Source organism: Pleurodeles waltl, chromosome 10, assembly GCF_031143425.1.
Source record: "Pleurodeles waltl isolate 20211129_DDA chromosome 10, aPleWal1.hap1.20221129, whole genome shotgun sequence".
NCBI lineage: Eukaryota > Metazoa > Chordata > Amphibia > Caudata > Salamandridae > Pleurodeles > Pleurodeles waltl.
Window position 1 is genome coordinate 314,946,891 of NC_090449.1, and position 16,739 is coordinate 314,963,629.

Genomic DNA, 16,739 nt, shown 5'->3' on the forward strand with positions numbered 1-16,739 from the left:
TTGGGAAACATTCAAGGCGTACATAAGAGATGTGCATTGCTAAGCATGCGGGGGTGCTCCGCTCTATTGAAGGGGAGCTCGAGTGCATGGAAGGGAAGCTGCAGGTACTGGATCAACGATGTTGTCGCCAACTTCCGACTCCTCTGATCAGGGCCTTCTGACGGAAGGACTTTTGTGCAGCCGCTGACCGGGAAGTGTTATATTTGGTAAATATGCTACGGCATGCCGCAATGGGGAGGGAGGCGAGGCTAGGCTGTACGCTGGCCCGACTATTGCACCCTTCATATCAGTCAACTTTTGTTACCTCCCTCCAGACAGGGGACGGGGCCATGGCCCAGGATTCCCCTATCATTCTATCCACATTTAGGACTTATTATCAACCTTTTTACTCTACAGGGACCAACCCAACTCCCACTGAGCTTGCGGCCTATTTGGCCGAGGTTACCATGGTGTGGCTCGAGGCTGGTCAGCAGCACTTCTTGGCCTCTCCCATAACTGTGGATGAGGTTTCTCATGCAATCAACTCACTTGGTAGCTCTAAGGCGCCTGGAACAAATAGTTTACAGTTGCTTTCTATAATGCATATAAAGAAATCCTTATTCCAAACCTGCTTGAGATCTATGTGGAATCCCTTGATCAGAGGCTCTCCCTCCAATGCGTGAAACTGTAATTATAGTCCTTTTTAAACCTTGAAAGCCACCTCAACATTTCGCATCATACCGCCCATCATGCCTACTTAATCATGATATTAAGATCTTGGCCAAGATTCTTGCTACACGCCTATCTTTGCTGCTGGATAGTGTTGTCACGAATCAGGCTCGTACCCTGCTGATCTGCTTCCACCAATCTGCACAGTGTCTTTGCTGTTCCTAACCAGATAGCTGAGAACTCCCAGCTGCTGCGGTTTTGTTGGACACCAAGAAGGTGTTCTATTTCTTAGAGTGGCTGTTTTTATTTGCTGTACTACAGAAGCTTAGTATACCTTGGGGCTTCCGAGACTTGGTGGCATTACTATATAAGTCCCATTCAGCCCAGATTCGGGTCAATGGGGCAATCTCAGAGCCCTTTACACATACCTGTGGTACTCGTCAGGGATGCATCATTTACCCCCGTTTGTTTATTCTTTGCATGGATCCCCTTGTTCGTCACTTCCAAGAGTGTCACTTGCAACCGGGACCCCACTTCTGTCACGGTCCGCTTCTTGCCTTCCTCTATGCAGATGTCATCCTCTTGTTTGTTCTTGACCAGGACGCCAGTCTTGTCCGGTTGATTGAGGAGGTGATCCCTTTCGGCCTTTTTTCCAGCCTGTCTATTAATGGGGCATGTTCGAGCTCATCCCCCTGCCTGATGCTACCACGTCCTGCCCCTCCCATATTCCCTTGGGATGAAGATACTACTAAATACCTCGGAGTCCACCTCCATAGACGTGGCTCCGAAGTCACACAGTGCATTTATGGCCCAGCAGTTGAAAAACGTACTACTCAGACTGAGAGATGGATCACCTAACCTGTGTCGCCTGCTGGTCGTGTGGCTATAATAAAATGGTAGTTCTCCCCCGTTTTTTGTATTTGTTTCTTAATAGTCCCATTGCTCTTACCAATCGCATTTTCGCTACTCTGCAGGGCCAACTCACACGCTTAGTTTTGGCCGGTCGGACATAAATGTGCCTGTGCCACTAAGTAATACAGGAGGAACTCTGGGACTCCAAAGCATCCACACTCGAACAGTAGCGTCAGAGCGGACCAGCTCCGACGTTCCCATACGATCGGGGACTTGTTTACGAACGCCACTCTCTGATTCAAGGCTGAAGTTATGGAGGGACATCAGTCTTTCCATCTGGAGAGATTCATTTTGCATAGACTCTACACTACATTATGTGCTGCATTGCATACATACCCTGCAGAACCCAGGGACTTCCACCTCTAACTTTGCTCATTTCTTCCCCTACCTGCACACATTTAATTTCTCGGCTCTATCACTCCTCACTACAGCTTAGACCTAGCGGCCCGGAGAGGTCTAGGGTGGCCTGGGAGAGGGACATTGGCCACCCCTTACAGGATAATGTCTGGTACTACTGCTGCCGCAGACGAAGTTGGTGTCCAACAACTACCGTCGTAGGTTGCTGCACTTTAAATTCCTACACTGCACCTACACCACCTAGTAATCACTTGCTAAACTAGACCCCACGTGATCCCATCGATGCCCTAAGTGCGGGGCTGGCTTTGCAGACTTCATACACTTGTCATGGACATGCCCTAACATGCTCACGTACTGGGAGGGTATTCACTCCGCTTCTTATGGTGGGCCTAGAGATGGCCCCTGATCCTCTTCCAGCTTTGCTTGGCTATGTTAAGCTGCTTTCACAATCTAATCTGTGAGTTGTCACCATTGCGCTGCCATTTGCAAACCGCCTGATCGCCCTACACTGGGGTAGCAGTACTTGTCCCACAAAGGATGCATGGTTGCTGGATCTTACATACTGTGATACTACCAGTGAATTGCATGCCTCTCTTCAGCTGCTGACATCTCGCCCTAAGGATATGTGGCAACTGCTCAGCACCTATCTCCAAACATAGGCGTCTGCTCTGTCTAATACTCCCAACACCCTCCCTCTGAACAGAGCGGAAGCTTGTTGCCATCCTCTGGTGCGGATTTCTGACTCTTCTCTTCGGCATGACACATTGGGCGCAATTTCTGATGTCTTCATGTACTTGCACAGTGTGCATTTGGATGTTGCATCGCCTGTCTGCGCTCAGGGCATTGTTGTCATTTTTGCACCTTGTACGATATATTTGTTTTTCTATAAACTTAAGTATACATTTCAAAATAATTAGTGTCACCCCTGAAGTGCAATCAATTGAACAGGCATCCTGTCTTATCCAGTGGCAGCTACTTCAGGTCTGGCACTACTGGCATGAAGATGTCATTTGTTTGATGGATTCCAAAAGGAAGTGTGCCTTTGTGTGATGTTTGGTAGGGATACAGTCTGCATGACACTTTATCACAAGGAAAAAAGTGACATAATGCTGTAGTGTTGTTATTTCTTTGCAATCGATAACTTGCAGTTGTCCACTAGTCTAACATTTTATTCCTGAAACAGCTTCTCGGTTCATGGTGGCACAATTTAAGGAAAGATGCCCATAGAGGAAGGTCCACAGTGCCAAGCTGCCATGGCAGATTACTTGTCACATATGTTAATTCTGCAGACAGAATGGATTACTCAACCACTCGTCTGTGGAGAAGGAGGCATACGCCTAACTTGCTTTAGTGTCTTATGTGATGCGCGACAATTGGCCAGCCTCCACCATACCATACAAATATTAGAGCACTGCTAAATACCCTGGCCAGTACAGCAGAATATTGCACCACCACAAGACAGTAGATGCAGATAATGCTCTGTATTACTTTTTAACATAATAGAACATTTACTCAGTTTAGGTATGACTACGGTTCATTAATCCTGACTGTTCTTTGCTCGCAACAAATCAACGGTGATAGCCTGTGACACTGCGCGTATATGCTACTTGCAAGCTGTTAATAAGGGCGATGTACTGTTTATGTATGATCAAAGTACAGATGCATTTATCCGTTTCATTTTATGTACTGTGCTACTTACAGAAAATTTAAATAAAACCTTGTTTGGAAGAAGAAAAAAAACAAAACAAAAAAAAAAAGAACATTTTCTCGGTTACACTCAGTTAAGCTGGACATTTCTATAGGCTTTTTTCCCCCACATATCAGAGATTCAAACACAAAGACATACCTTTGTGAGCAGCTTGCAGGCAACATCGGGTATCTACAAGAAGGTTGTGGCCTCCAGATCTGCAAAGAAATGTAAAGTACACAGTAAATGTATTAACATAAGGCATACATTTGTGCAGACGCCCAGCGTGTGCAATTGCAATTGAACCAATTACTTGCAGGGCCCTTGCTAGCGATATGAATAGGTGCCCTACAAATAAAGCAGAAAGCAGAATTAAGAAAACAATCTTTCGGTGATGGACGAGGTTGTACTACTATACGGAGTTTTTTTCCCTATTAACTCATCAACGTAGAACTATATAATAATACAGTCTCTGCTGTATCATGTCAATGCTACCGTCGAAGTACGAAGAGTGAAACCACCAAAATGCCACCAACTAAAATGATTGCCCAAGGGAGATGCTGGCAGGCCATATAAAATGAAGAGGTCAATGCCCATTTTAATGTTACATTTTTAGTGTTAATATTCATAGGGCATACTATTCATCTTGAATCTATGTGAACAGATCCAACCATAGTTTCAGATTGGCAGGTTGATGTATTAAGACCAAATTAAATGAGGCCTTCTTTTTATAGTATTGGTGGTAAATATGGATTGGGAAGGAAATGGCCATTCGCATTCTTGTAACTAACTTTGATACCATTTATAGGTCTGACTTTGGTAGCTTTAGCCGATTTGCCAGCTCAAGTAATCGAAAGAAAATGGGTTTCTGATCAACCCAAGCAGGACCACAATCCTTGTCAGAGTAAGACACAAACACTCCCTAAATTAACCAGTGCTCACACAGAGCAGTCAAGCTTAACTTAAGATGCGTTGTGTTAAGTATTTATGCAACACTTCAAACAGTAATACAGTGAAAACACCACAAAGAAGATACCACACCTGGTTCGAAAATTAGAGCTGAATTTAATGAAAATAACAAGACCGAAACAAAAAAAATCTGATACCCAGAACTTGTGATATGGTTATTTTAAAATAATAAACTGAAATGTAGTGCCCAAAAACATACAACACCAACCGGGGCTATGTGGTTGACCTAGGCCGGGCCAAATCTGAAAGTTCAGGCCAACCACAATGGAGCACAGGTCCGATACGAGGACCACCACTGGCCCACTGAAAAAGTAGCTTGTTTGCGAAGACGCTGAGAAAGATGCGAGGAGCAGAAGAACTGATGCATCATCATCGATCCTGGGGATGGAGGCGATGCATTGGGTCTGAGCTTCACAAAGTCAAAGATGTAACGGAAATTAAGGAGTTGTGCCGCATAGTCAGCAATGCGTTGCACTCGATCCTCACAGCAGCGGCAAAGTGTCAGCACTGATGGAGATGAGCTGGTTCCAAGCGGCACAACTGCGTCAATATAAGGTGACTGATTGAAGCAGCACTTTATACCCACTTCCAAAGGCCTGGGTCCGGATTGGCACCACTTCGCAAGGCAAGACTCACAGGTGGCAGACACCAGGTGCTGTAGCAGAAAAGTTTGAAGCCCTCTGTGTCCCTGAGACGTCCCAGTCAGCTGGCCCCTGGGGTCACTCAAGGGGTTGGGTTCAAATAATGTGGGTCAAGTCCTTCTCATCCAGGCAAGAAGGGCACCATAGGACAGCAGGAGTTCAGCAGAGTAGCAGTCCAGCAAAGTGGCAGTCCATGTAGCAGCACAGCAATCCTTCTTGCTGGCAGAGTATCCACAGGCCCAGAAGTGTAGTGTACTGAAGTGGTGGTCTTTGTGGTTCAGTATTTATACTATCATGCCCTAGTTCTGGAAGATGCTTCTAGAAAGTGGCCTTGAAGTGCAAGGAATTCCCTTCCCACCCCTGCCGTGGCTCCAAACAGAATAGAGTGACAATACAGAGTTGTTAAGCTCTATGTGTGTGGACAGGGTTAAGCTCTCTTTTTGCTGTCTAGAGGGAATGGTAAGGCCCAGTTGTTACCCCAGCCCAGACGTGTATTCGAAACAGGCTGCAGGCACCCAGGGAAAAGAGCAGGAAAATGGCAACTGTCTAAAAGTGGCATTTTCAAATTTGTAACAATAAATCTGACTTTACCATTAAAGATTTATCATTACAATCCCATAGGTACTAAACATATTTACCTTCTCTCAATCAGGAATTATAGCTTAATAGAGGTAATAAGGATTCCCCAATGTTATTGAATAAGAGGGGTAAGCCGCACAGTAGTGAAAAATTAATTTGAGAGTTTTTCACTTCTAGGACATGTAAAACTTAAAACTACATGTCCTACCTTTTAATTACACTGTACTTTACTATATGGGCTACCTAGGGCCTACCTTAGGGGTGACATATGTAAGAAAAGGGGAGTTTAAGACTGGCAATGGTTTTAAATGCAAAGTCGACTTGGCAGATCAAACTGCACACACAGGCTCGGCTCTGGCAGGCCTGAGATATGTTTACAGGACTACTTAATTGGGTAGAACAATCAGTGCTGCAGGCACACTAGTAGCATTTAATTTACAGGCTCTGGGCACATGTAGTACACATTTCTAAGGGTTTCTAGGAGCACTAATACACACCACATATATATATTTGTATTCAATTAAATATATAGGTTACAAGGATGTTATACACAGGAAATAGAATTGGAAAAAATCTTAGATATTCAATGAGAAAACAAAATGTTATAGGGACACATATACACACATCCTCTCCTCAGTATGGTAAAGGCACCAACATCATGTGAAGGAAACTGCAGGGATGCGATAAGTTGCCAAATAGCTCAAATGTATTGTATGTGTTACCGAAATGGTATTTCGGTAACACATACAATAAATTTGAGCTATTCTGAGGAGGGGACGGGAGGATAATGTGTGATATGTGCTGGTACTCCCTTCGTTCAGGTGCACGACAGAAGCCAGCAAACCCAAAAGTGTGTGTGTGTGGATATATATATATATATACATATACATATACACACACACATAACTATAACTCGCTCTCCGCCATGCACAGTTTTCTCATCAATAATTTCACAGCAAATTTTGCAGTGATATTATCAATGATACGATAGAAGATGTCATGAGTGATGTAATATGTGAGGTAAATAGCAATGCATGGCATGGGTGCACTTTATAGTTTCTTTATGGCGCGAGTTATACTTACTTGCAATAACTATAAATGATGAATTTCTGTTGTTTTGTGTGTAAAATCTTAAACTAACTATAAAATCCCTGTAACCTTTGATTCTTTCAGTGAATTTCAAAGGTTTTTAATGCTATTTCCTAACTAATATGTCCCTGTAAGTTTTCGGTTTTTAGTGAATCTCACCATTTTTTAAAATATAAATTGTATTACTATATGTAACTGGGTGTGTGAGTGGCTGTATGGTAGTGTCAGTGGGTGTGTGACTGTCAGTGGGTGTTTGAGTGGTTGTGTGGGTCAGTGAGTTAGTGTGGTAGTAAAACGGTGGGTCTGTGAGCAGGTGTGTGAATGTATGTGAGAGTGGGTGTGAAAGTGGCTTTACAGGCATGTGAGTGTATGAGTGGGTGTGTGAGTGGCTGTGTGGTTCATTGAGGGTGTGCCTTAGTGGTTTTGTGGGACTTTCAGTGTATGAGTGTGAAGGAGTGTGAGGAAATGTCTGAATGGGTGTGTGAGTTGCTGTGCGGCTCTGTCAGTGGGTGCGGTAGTGGTTTTGTTGGTCTGTGAGTGGGTGTGTGAGTGGAGGGGAGTGTGGGTGGGTGTGGTAGTGTTTTTGTGGGTCAGTGAGTGGTAGTGTGAGTGTGTGAGAGGGTGTGTAAGTGGCTGAATGGGTCTACAAGTGCGTGCAGTAGTGGTTTTGTGGGTCTGCGGATGTGTATGTGTGTGCATGGATGTGTGAGTGACTCAGTGGGTCTGTCGGATGGTGTGGTAGTGGTGTTGTGGAATTATGAGTGGGTATGTGAGTGTGAATAGGTGTGTGAGCGGCTGTGTGGGTCTAAGAGTGGGTGTATGTATATTTTTCATTGGGGACAGGATCCGTGGATCAGCCGCAGATTCTCCTGGGGGTCGCACTGAGTGACACAGTGGATCCGCGGGCCATCACGCACACAAAAAAAAAAAAAAAAAAATCAATTTTTTTCCCCCCATGAGGGGTCCCTCACAGACCTCTCCATCAGTCCCACGGGTCAGGATACCTCTACTCTGATCCCTTCTATCAGTTTCAAGTTTAATTTCCTCCTCCACCGCGATTATATATAATTTTAAATAAATATAAAATTGCTATAGTAAATGCTTTAGATATTACAGTTTTGATTACATCAAGATGACGTCTGGCGTGCCCCACTTTTGTAATAAATATAGAATGTTAGCAATCTAGTTGTTCATTCAAATACTGTGGGGGAGGCACGTGTCAGGGGCTCAGTCTCAGATAACTGAGGGCAGGGAGGAGGGCGCAGAGGAGCTAGTTGACCATGCTGGGCAGGCAGGTGGGCCATGGCAGCACAATAGATCATTGAGGGCAGGGGAAAGGGGGTCAGGGGCAACAACCCAACCATGCAAGACAGACAAGGGAGGCTGTGACAACATAAAGGACCATTGAGGGCAGAAGGAAGAGGCAGTACAACCACACATGCCAACAGACCCAAATCAGGCAAGAGACTCCTGATATTTTTAAGCCCAAAGGGGCTTTCTTTTATCTGTTTCCTGCCTATAATCTCCTCTTTTTCAATTTAAGTCCAAGGGGAAAATCAATTCCCTATTTTTTTTTTCCAAAATGACCACCTTACCAAGCTCAAAGTGTTTGTAAGTATGGTACATTGGATCACGGATGTTAGGGGGAATGGGTTAGGGGCATGGACTCTGACAGCAGAGGGCAGGAGGGAGATGGGCACTGGCACCAAACTGACCTCAAAGGGTAGGGGTCAAGGGTTGCAACAGCACAATACACCACACATGGCAAGCGGGACGGCAGTGCAGCACAATGGACTATGGAAAGCAAAAGCGAGGGGACATTGGCTGTGCTGAAAATTATGATTTTTATTAAAATCACAAATTTTCGCAGAAAACAAAAAGTTACATATTTTTCCCCATAAAGAAATATAGAAAAACAACTGATTGGCAACTTTGACTTTGTAATCAAATTAGTATATTACCTCCTCATAATTGTAGTTTATTTGTTCTATTATTATCAGTAATCTCCCTCTGGTAACTCGGAACTAGACCTTGTGATAGCGCTTCATTGCTATCTGGTTCTCATCTAAGCGATACAAAAGAGCTAATAAACAAGTAATTTACCGACAAGAAGTCCCAATTCTCATACAGCACATCATTGATGTAGCTACGTTTATACTATGCAAATAACAGGTCTTACTAAAGGGTGACTCAGAGCTTGTCTGTATAGTAATCAAAATAAAAATAAAAAATTGAATGTAGGCAAGCTTTTCCTTTTTCTGGAAGAAAGGTAAACCCTCAAATTGGGGAGGGGTGAACAGTTAGTACTAGGGAGGGCCAGTGACTTCTTTGGTTGCACAGTACGTGCAGTTCACAGGTACTTGCAGATTCGTCCCCAGGTTTCTTGCACCTCCTTATTGGTTCATGCATTTGGTGTCCCCCTCACTAGGTATCTGTTTTCCCAAGTATTGCGCAAAGCCTTGCTGGCGGTTGGCATGCAGGGCAAATTTAGTTCCCACTCATTCAGGATAGGAGCGGCAACATCAGCTGTTTGGGCACGGCTCAATGCCGAGACGGTCAAGGGGATCGGGAGGTGGAAGTCATATTGCTATAAGCACTATGCACGTCTTCATATGATCTAGGAATAATTGTTGGCACACACCAATGATGACATGTGTAACGGATTCTTCTTTTTGTTCCTAGCACCTCTCAGTCTTCCACTGCACACATAGCTCCAGCCAGTGTTTGGGTTATTGGACATTCCTTTGTGCTTCGGTTGCAGCCATTCTTCAACCTCTACCGCAGTCGGCGCAGGATGCAGGTCTCCGGTTTCTTTGGATAGCAAGAGGGGGTCTGCGCCTTGATGGTCTTCGCCAGCTCGTCGAGGAGGTTCTGCAACAGCGGCTACCGTCACCGGCGCTCATCATCCTTCATGTGGGAGGCAATTATCTGCCAACAATGGGGAGGAGAGTAGTTTTTGAGGACTTGTTGGTGGAGATCTCCTGGTTAGCAAAAAGGTGTCCAGGGACTATCATAGCATGGTCCTATATCATTCCTAGGCGGATTTGGAGGTCAGGGTGCTCAACGGAGGCCCTTAACGAATCAGTCAAGCGGCTGAACAGCCGCATGAAATGGCTTTTCAACACGTCAGTGCTAAATGACTGTTCTTAACGGGTGCCTTTGAGGAGAGGCAATATTTCACAAAGATGGAGTACCCCTGCTGGATGGCAGACATGTACTGCTTGCTGAGAAACTGGTAGCATTTGCAATACAGTGTCTGTCTCAACACCAAGCATCTTAGTCTTGGGGGGGGGGGGCCTGGTTGGTCAAGAAACCATCCAGGCCTGTGGGAGGGAAGGAGTCATATTTGGGCACAAAGCAGGTGGACAACCTTGGCACCAAGAATACTAGTGCAGGCGAACTCAAGATGGAATAAAAAGCCTTTTGGCTCAAACCAGGGTGGCGGTGCTGTGGGTGTGGAAAAAGGGCTCGGGACGACTGCTACCGCAAATGTCCATAGGTCTTCCCACGGTACTCCATTACTTGGCCCTGTGGATTTGGGGGGGATGGAGACTACGCCAGGGGACCAAGGTATGGTCCGGTTGCCCAGGACCATCCCCATCGGGTGCCAGGAGATCCCTTTCTTAGGGTTGGCTCAGGGATGGTTTGTTTTGGGGACAGTTCTCATGCTGACCCACGCCCCTTCTATCTTGAGCGGGGAGGCGAGTCTCGCCTTGTGAAGTGTAACTTGTTTGGGGGGGAAACACAGCTGGCAGTCTACAGTAAATGCCACAGGTGCCTGGGGGGTGGTCAACCAGGACTCCTTTTTAAAAGGATCAAAATTATGTACGAGAGTTTGCCCCATTAAAATGACTTGAGATGCATGTTGTAAATAAGTATTGGAAATTAAGGATGAAGAGTAAATAGGGTAAAAAAATTGATTATGTTCTTTTATATCATATTTATGTGGTTGTAAATAAATACGGCCTGAGAATTTTTTTATTCTCTATTGCAGGAAGGTTTCAGTCTGCTTCGTCTCCTTGGAGGTTGGGGAGTGGGTGACAGAAAATAAGTACGCTCCTTCAGGGGAGAGGATTGCAGATTTGGAACCAGTGTGAGTTATTTAGCTATTTGGTGGAAGGTCTCGGTATGGTCCCCCACCTGCACAGAAAGACGCAATGCTGTTTTTTACATAACTCGCAGTGGCTGGACAAATTCTAAGAAGAAAATCTAGTTAGTGAGAACTATAGTAGCTGAAGCATGATCCAAAGGAGTCTTTTCAAACATCCTTAAGTCAACTCCCTTTGCAAGGGGATTACATTTTGAGGTGCTCTCTGGGGAAGAGCTGGTCCACTGTTGTCCGCTGGTATTCAACTACCAATGGATCTTCTCCTCTCCTGTACTAAAAAAAATGTCCTTTAGTATGGGTGTCTGAAAGGCAGCCCAATTGAATGCACATGCTGACAGGCAGAATTTCAGGTGGTAGTTGCTTACCCTGGAAAGTCTTTCCTCTACGCAATCCAGAAGTAACAAGCTTACATACTGCAGAAGGGCACTTGGCAAATATCTGTCAAGTTAAAGAGTTTAAGATGGTGTAGCAGATATAATGCTGCAACCTTGCTCAGCACCAAGTAGTTATCTGGCTATGGTAAAAACAGTAGGCAGGAATAGTACTTTTTCACATCACTAAAGGTGCTGACTGAAGCAAGTCTTCAAAAGCAGGCCTGCCTCAGTGTCAGACTGAAAGCAAGACAGAGGCTTCCTGTTGCCTGTCAGTGTTCATGGTCAGGGTTAGCAGCTGTCCTGTTTTCAGCAGGTTTGTCCTGCATTTGGGTGGTTTGGTCCAGTGTCACAATGAGGTGGTGTTTGGAGTGAAATGTCAAGCATATTGGCTGTTTCAATAAATGGAGGAGTTAAGCTATCAGGTGGGACATCACAAACTGACTAGCAGGGTATCACTTTTTCTTCCCCTTTAAGCCCTATATGACCTGTTAAGAGATGCCTATCTACAGCCTATTTGTTTACTATGTGGCTGGGAGAGAGAAGCTGCAGCAAAGGAGGGATCTGCACAACCCAGCTTCAGGAATGTATTCATCTTTAGAGATGCTAGAGTTAACGTGGGCACCTTCAGTAAAGCAGACAAGAATGTGTGAATAAAAACCATGCTACGGGCATGCTCCTGGTGTTCAGTTCTTCCGTTCAGCCTGATTCAAAGTATCCATCTCCTGTCTGATTAGGGCACCAACAGAGTATGATGCTTAAATCAAACATTTTGTTAAATAGGACACCAAAGACAGCAACACGGCATTCCTTTTAGGATAGAATATAACTTTGCCATCATGTTACATTTTAGTGAAATTCATAAAAAGGCTGCTGTGCAACTGCTGCCACTCCGAAAAATGAATAACTAGTCCATTTTTTTGTGGTGTTTGCTCATTAGTTAGGGGATTGTAGATGAATTATAATTACTAACACCCTTAGCAAAAAAAGTGATTACCTAAGAGAGATGCTTCAAAGTAAAGGGACCTCACCAGATCCTGATTCTGACAGCTATTTCTGGGCCGACAAAAAGAAACATGCTGAATTTGTCTTGGGGTCATTTTGAAAACACCGGGACACAATTCAGCTGCACTCATACACTGTATTCCGTTTGGACAGGAACATGTGGGCAGCATGAGGGCTTTCTAATTTCAGATTTGAGCTGGGCCCTCCCCTCCCCCCCCCAAAAAAGGGCCATCAGTCCTCCTTTTGCCAAGTATCATCCTGGCTGGGAGGCATCTGGAGCCTTGCATCTAGATCACCAATGTAATGGAAGGGAACAAAGGCATTCAGCTTCTTACCACTACTGGAGCTAGGTTTTTAACTTTGTTCAACTCCCCAGAAGAGATGTGCCTGTACCGCAAGAAAGCAAGATTTAGCTGTCTGTATGAGTAATTACACAGATATAGATTTATAGATTTCAATTTTAAAAAAAATCACAGTGCTATTCATCCTAGTGTAGGGTGTCAGCGTGCATTACATCACACATGTAGGAGGCTGGCCTGGTTTGTAGTGGCACCAAGGGGTACTTACACTCTGCACCAGGTACAGTTATCCCTTATTAGTGTAGAAGAGGTGTTTCTAGCAGCTTAGGCTGATAAAAAAGGTAGCTAGGAGACATGTGAAGCTCCTACTATACCACTGGTGTCATATGCACAATATCATAAGAAAACACAATACACAGATATACTAAAAATAAAAAGGTACTTTATTTTTATGATAATATGCCAAAAGTATCTCAGTGGGTACCCTCAGTATGAGGATAGCAAATATACACAAGATATCGGTACACAATACCAAAATTATGCAGTAATAGCAATAGAAAACAGTGCAATGTATAGTCACAATAGATTGCAATGGGAGCTCATAGGTATAGGGGCAACACAAACCATATACTCTAGAAGTGGAATGCGAACCACGAATGAACCCCAAACCTATGTGAACTTATAGAGGGTCACCGGGACTGTAGGAAAACAGTGAGGGTTAGAAAAATAGCCCACCCCAAGACCCTGAAAAGTGGGTGCAAAGTGCACCCAAGTTCCCCAGAGAGCACAGAAGTCGTGATAGGGGAATTCTGCAAGGAAGACCAACACCAGCAATGCAACAACGATGGATTTCCGGACGAGAGTACCTGTGGAACAAGGGGACCAAGTCCAAGAGTCACGATCAAGTCGGGAGTGGGCAGATGCCCAGGAAATGCCAGCTGTGGGTGCAAAGAAGTTGCCACAGGATGGTAGAAGCTGTGGATTCTGCAAGAACGATAACGACTAGGAACTTCCCCTTTGGAGGATGGATGTCCCACGTCGTGAAGAAGCTTGCAGAGGTGTTTCCGTGCAGAAAGACCGCAAACAAGCCTTGCTAGCTGCAAGGGTCGCGGTTAGGGTTTTTGGATGCTGCTGTGGCCCAGGAGGGACCAGGATGTTGCCAACTGCGTGAGGAGACAGAGGGGGCGCCCAGCAAGACAAGGAGCCCACTCAGAAGCAAGCAGCACCCGCAGAAGTGCCGGAACAGGAACTACGAAGTGGAGTGAACCGGAGCTCACCCGAAGTCACAAAGGAAGGTCCCACGACGCCGGAGGACAACTCAGGAGGTCGTGCACTGCAGGTTAGAGTGTCGGGGACCCAGGCTTGGCTGTGCACAAAGGAAATCCTGGAAGAGTGCACAGGAGCCGGAGCAGCTGCAAATCACGCGGTACCCAGCAATGCAGTCTAGCGTGGGAAGGAAAGGACTTACCTCCACCAAACTTGGACTGAAGAGTCACTGGACTGTGGGAGTCACTTGGACAGAGTTGCTGAGTTCAAGGGACCTCGCTCGTCATGCTGAGAGGAGACCCAGAGGACCGGTGATGCAGTCTTTTGGTGCCTGCGATTGCAGGGGGAAGATTCCATCGACCCACTGGAGATTTCTTCGGAGCTTCTAGTGCAGAGAGGAGGCAGACTACCCCCACAGCATGCAGCACCAGGAAAACAGTTGAGAAGGCGGCCGGATCAGCGTTACAAGGTTGCAGTAGTCGTCTTTGCCACTTTGTTGCAGTTTTGCAGGCTTCCAGAGCAGTCAGCGGTCGATTCTTTGGCAGAAGGTGAAGAGAGAGATGCAGAGGAACTCTGAGGAGCTCTTGCATTCGTTATGTAAAGAATTCCCCAAAGCAGAGACCCTAAATAGCCAGAAAAGGAGGTTTGGCTACTTAGGAGAGAGGATAGGCTAGCAACACCTGGAGGAGCCTATCAGAAGGAGTCTCTGATGTGACCTGCTGGCACTGGCCACTCAGAGCAGTCCAGTGTGCCAGCAGCACCTCTGTTTCCAAGATGGCAGAGGTCTGGAGCACACTGGAGGAGCTCTGGGCACCTCCCAGGGGAGGTGCAGGTCAGGGGAGTGGTCACTCCCCTTTCCTTTGTCCAGTTTTGCGCCAGAGCAAGGCTGGGGGATCCCTGAACCGGTGTAGACTGGCTTATGCAGAAATGGGCACCATCTGTGCCCATGAAAGCATTTCCAGAGGCTGGGGGAGGCTACTCCTCCCCAGCCCTAACACCTTTTTCCAAAGGGAGAGGGTGTAACACCCTCTCTCTGAGGAAGTCCTTTGTTCTGCCTTCCTGGGTCAAGCCGGGCTGGACCCCAGGAGGGCAGAAACCTGGCTGAGGGGTTGGCAGCAGCAGCAGCTGCAGTGAAGCCCCGGGAAAGGTAGCTTGGCAGTACCCGGGTCTGTGCTAGAGACTCGGGGGATCATGGAATTGTCTCCCCAATGCCAGAATGGCACTGGGGGTGACAATTCCATGATCTTGGACATGTTACATGGCCATGTTCGGAGTTACCATTGTGACGCTATACATATGTCGTGACATGTGTATAGTGCACGCGTGTAATGGTGTCCCCGCACTCACAAAGTCCGGGGAATTTGCCCTGAACAATGTGGGGGCACCTTGGCTAGTGCCAGGGTGCCCACACACTAAGTAACTTAGCACCCAACCTTTACCAGGTAAAGGTTAGACATATAGGTGACTTATAAGTTACTTAAGTGCAGTGGTAAATGGCTGTGAAATAACGTGGACGTTATTTCACTCAGGCTGCAATGGCAGGCCGGTGTAAGAATTGTCAGAGCTCCCTATGGGTGGCAAAAGAAATGCTGCAGCCCATAGGGATCTCCTGGAACCCCAATCCCAGTGAGACAGTGAAAACACCCTGACATACACTCAATCAATCAATCAGTACATTTCTAAAGCACGCTACGTACCCGTTAGGGTTTCAAGGTGCTGAGGGGAGGGGGGTTGCGGGGGTAGCTGCTATTGGTCGAAGAGCCAGGTCTTGAGGAGTCTCCTGAAGGTGAGGAGGTCCTGGGTCTGGCGCAGGGGGGTCGGGAGGGAGTTCCAGGTCTTGGCGGCGAGGTAGGAGAAGGATCTGCCGCCGGAGGTCTTGCATTGGAATCGGGGAACGATGGCGATGGAGAGGTTGGCAGAGCGGAGTTGGCGGGAGGGGACGTAGAAGTTGAGTCTGTTGTTCAGGTAGGCGGGTCTGGCGTTGTGGAGTGCTTTGTGCGCGTGGGTGAGGAGTTTAAAGGTGATCCTCTTGTCCACGGGGAGCCAGTGGAGGTCCTTCAGGTGGTGGGAGATGTGGCATCGGCGGGATACGTCGAGGATCAAGCGGGCGGAGGCGTTCTGGATGCGTTGGAGTCGTTGGATGTCTTTCGCTGGGATGCCTGTGTAGAGTGCGTTGCCGTAGTCAAGTCTGCTGCTGACGAGGGCCTGGGTCACCGTTTTTCTGGTTTCCGTCGGGATCCACTTGTAGATTCTACAGAGCATGCGGAGGGTGTTGAAGCAGGAGGAGGAGACTGCGTTGACCTGTTTGGACATGTTGAGAGCGGAGTCGGGGATGAAGCCGAGGTTGCGTGCGTGGTTGGCTGGTGTAGGGGGGGGTCCCAGCGCGGTGGGCCACCAGGAGTCGTCCCAGGCCGAGGGGGTGCGTCCGAGGATGAGGACCTCCGTCTTGTCGGAGTTTAATTTCAGGCGGCTGTTTCTCATCCACTCGGCAATGGATTTCAATCCCTCATGGAGGTTGGCTTTGGCGGTGTGTGGGTCATTGGTGAGGGAGAGGATAAGCTGGGTGTCGTAGGCGTAGGAGAGAATGCTGAGGTTGTGCTGACGGGCCAGTTGTGCGAGGGGTGCCATGTAGACGTTGAACAGCGTCGGGCTTAGCGAGGAGCCTTGGGGGACGGCGCAGATGAGGTTAGTGGCTTCGGAGCGGAAGGGTGAGAGACAGACTCTCTGGGTTCTGCCGGAGAGGAATGAGGAGATCCAGTTGAGGGCTTTGTCTTGTATTCCGGCTTCGTGGAGACGTGTTAGTAGGGT

The 16,739-nt window shown here is 46.8% G+C and overlaps 1 protein-coding gene across 4 annotated transcripts in view; it reads right to left on the minus strand.

Annotated features, from left to right (window-relative positions):
• The window catches only part of TEDC2 (tubulin epsilon and delta complex 2), a 327,490-nt gene that overhangs the window by 285,200 nt on the left and 25,551 nt on the right, over nt 1–16,739 (minus strand). For all 4 annotated transcript variants that reach the window (XM_069210499.1, XM_069210500.1, XM_069210496.1 and 1 more), the window contains exon 2: nt 3,764–3,822. In XM_069210499.1, coding sequence (XP_069066600.1) covers nt 3,764–3,789 — 26 coding nt within the window. In that variant the 5' untranslated portion in view covers nt 3,790–3,822. The remainder of the gene's footprint in view (nt 1–3,763; nt 3,823–16,739) is intronic.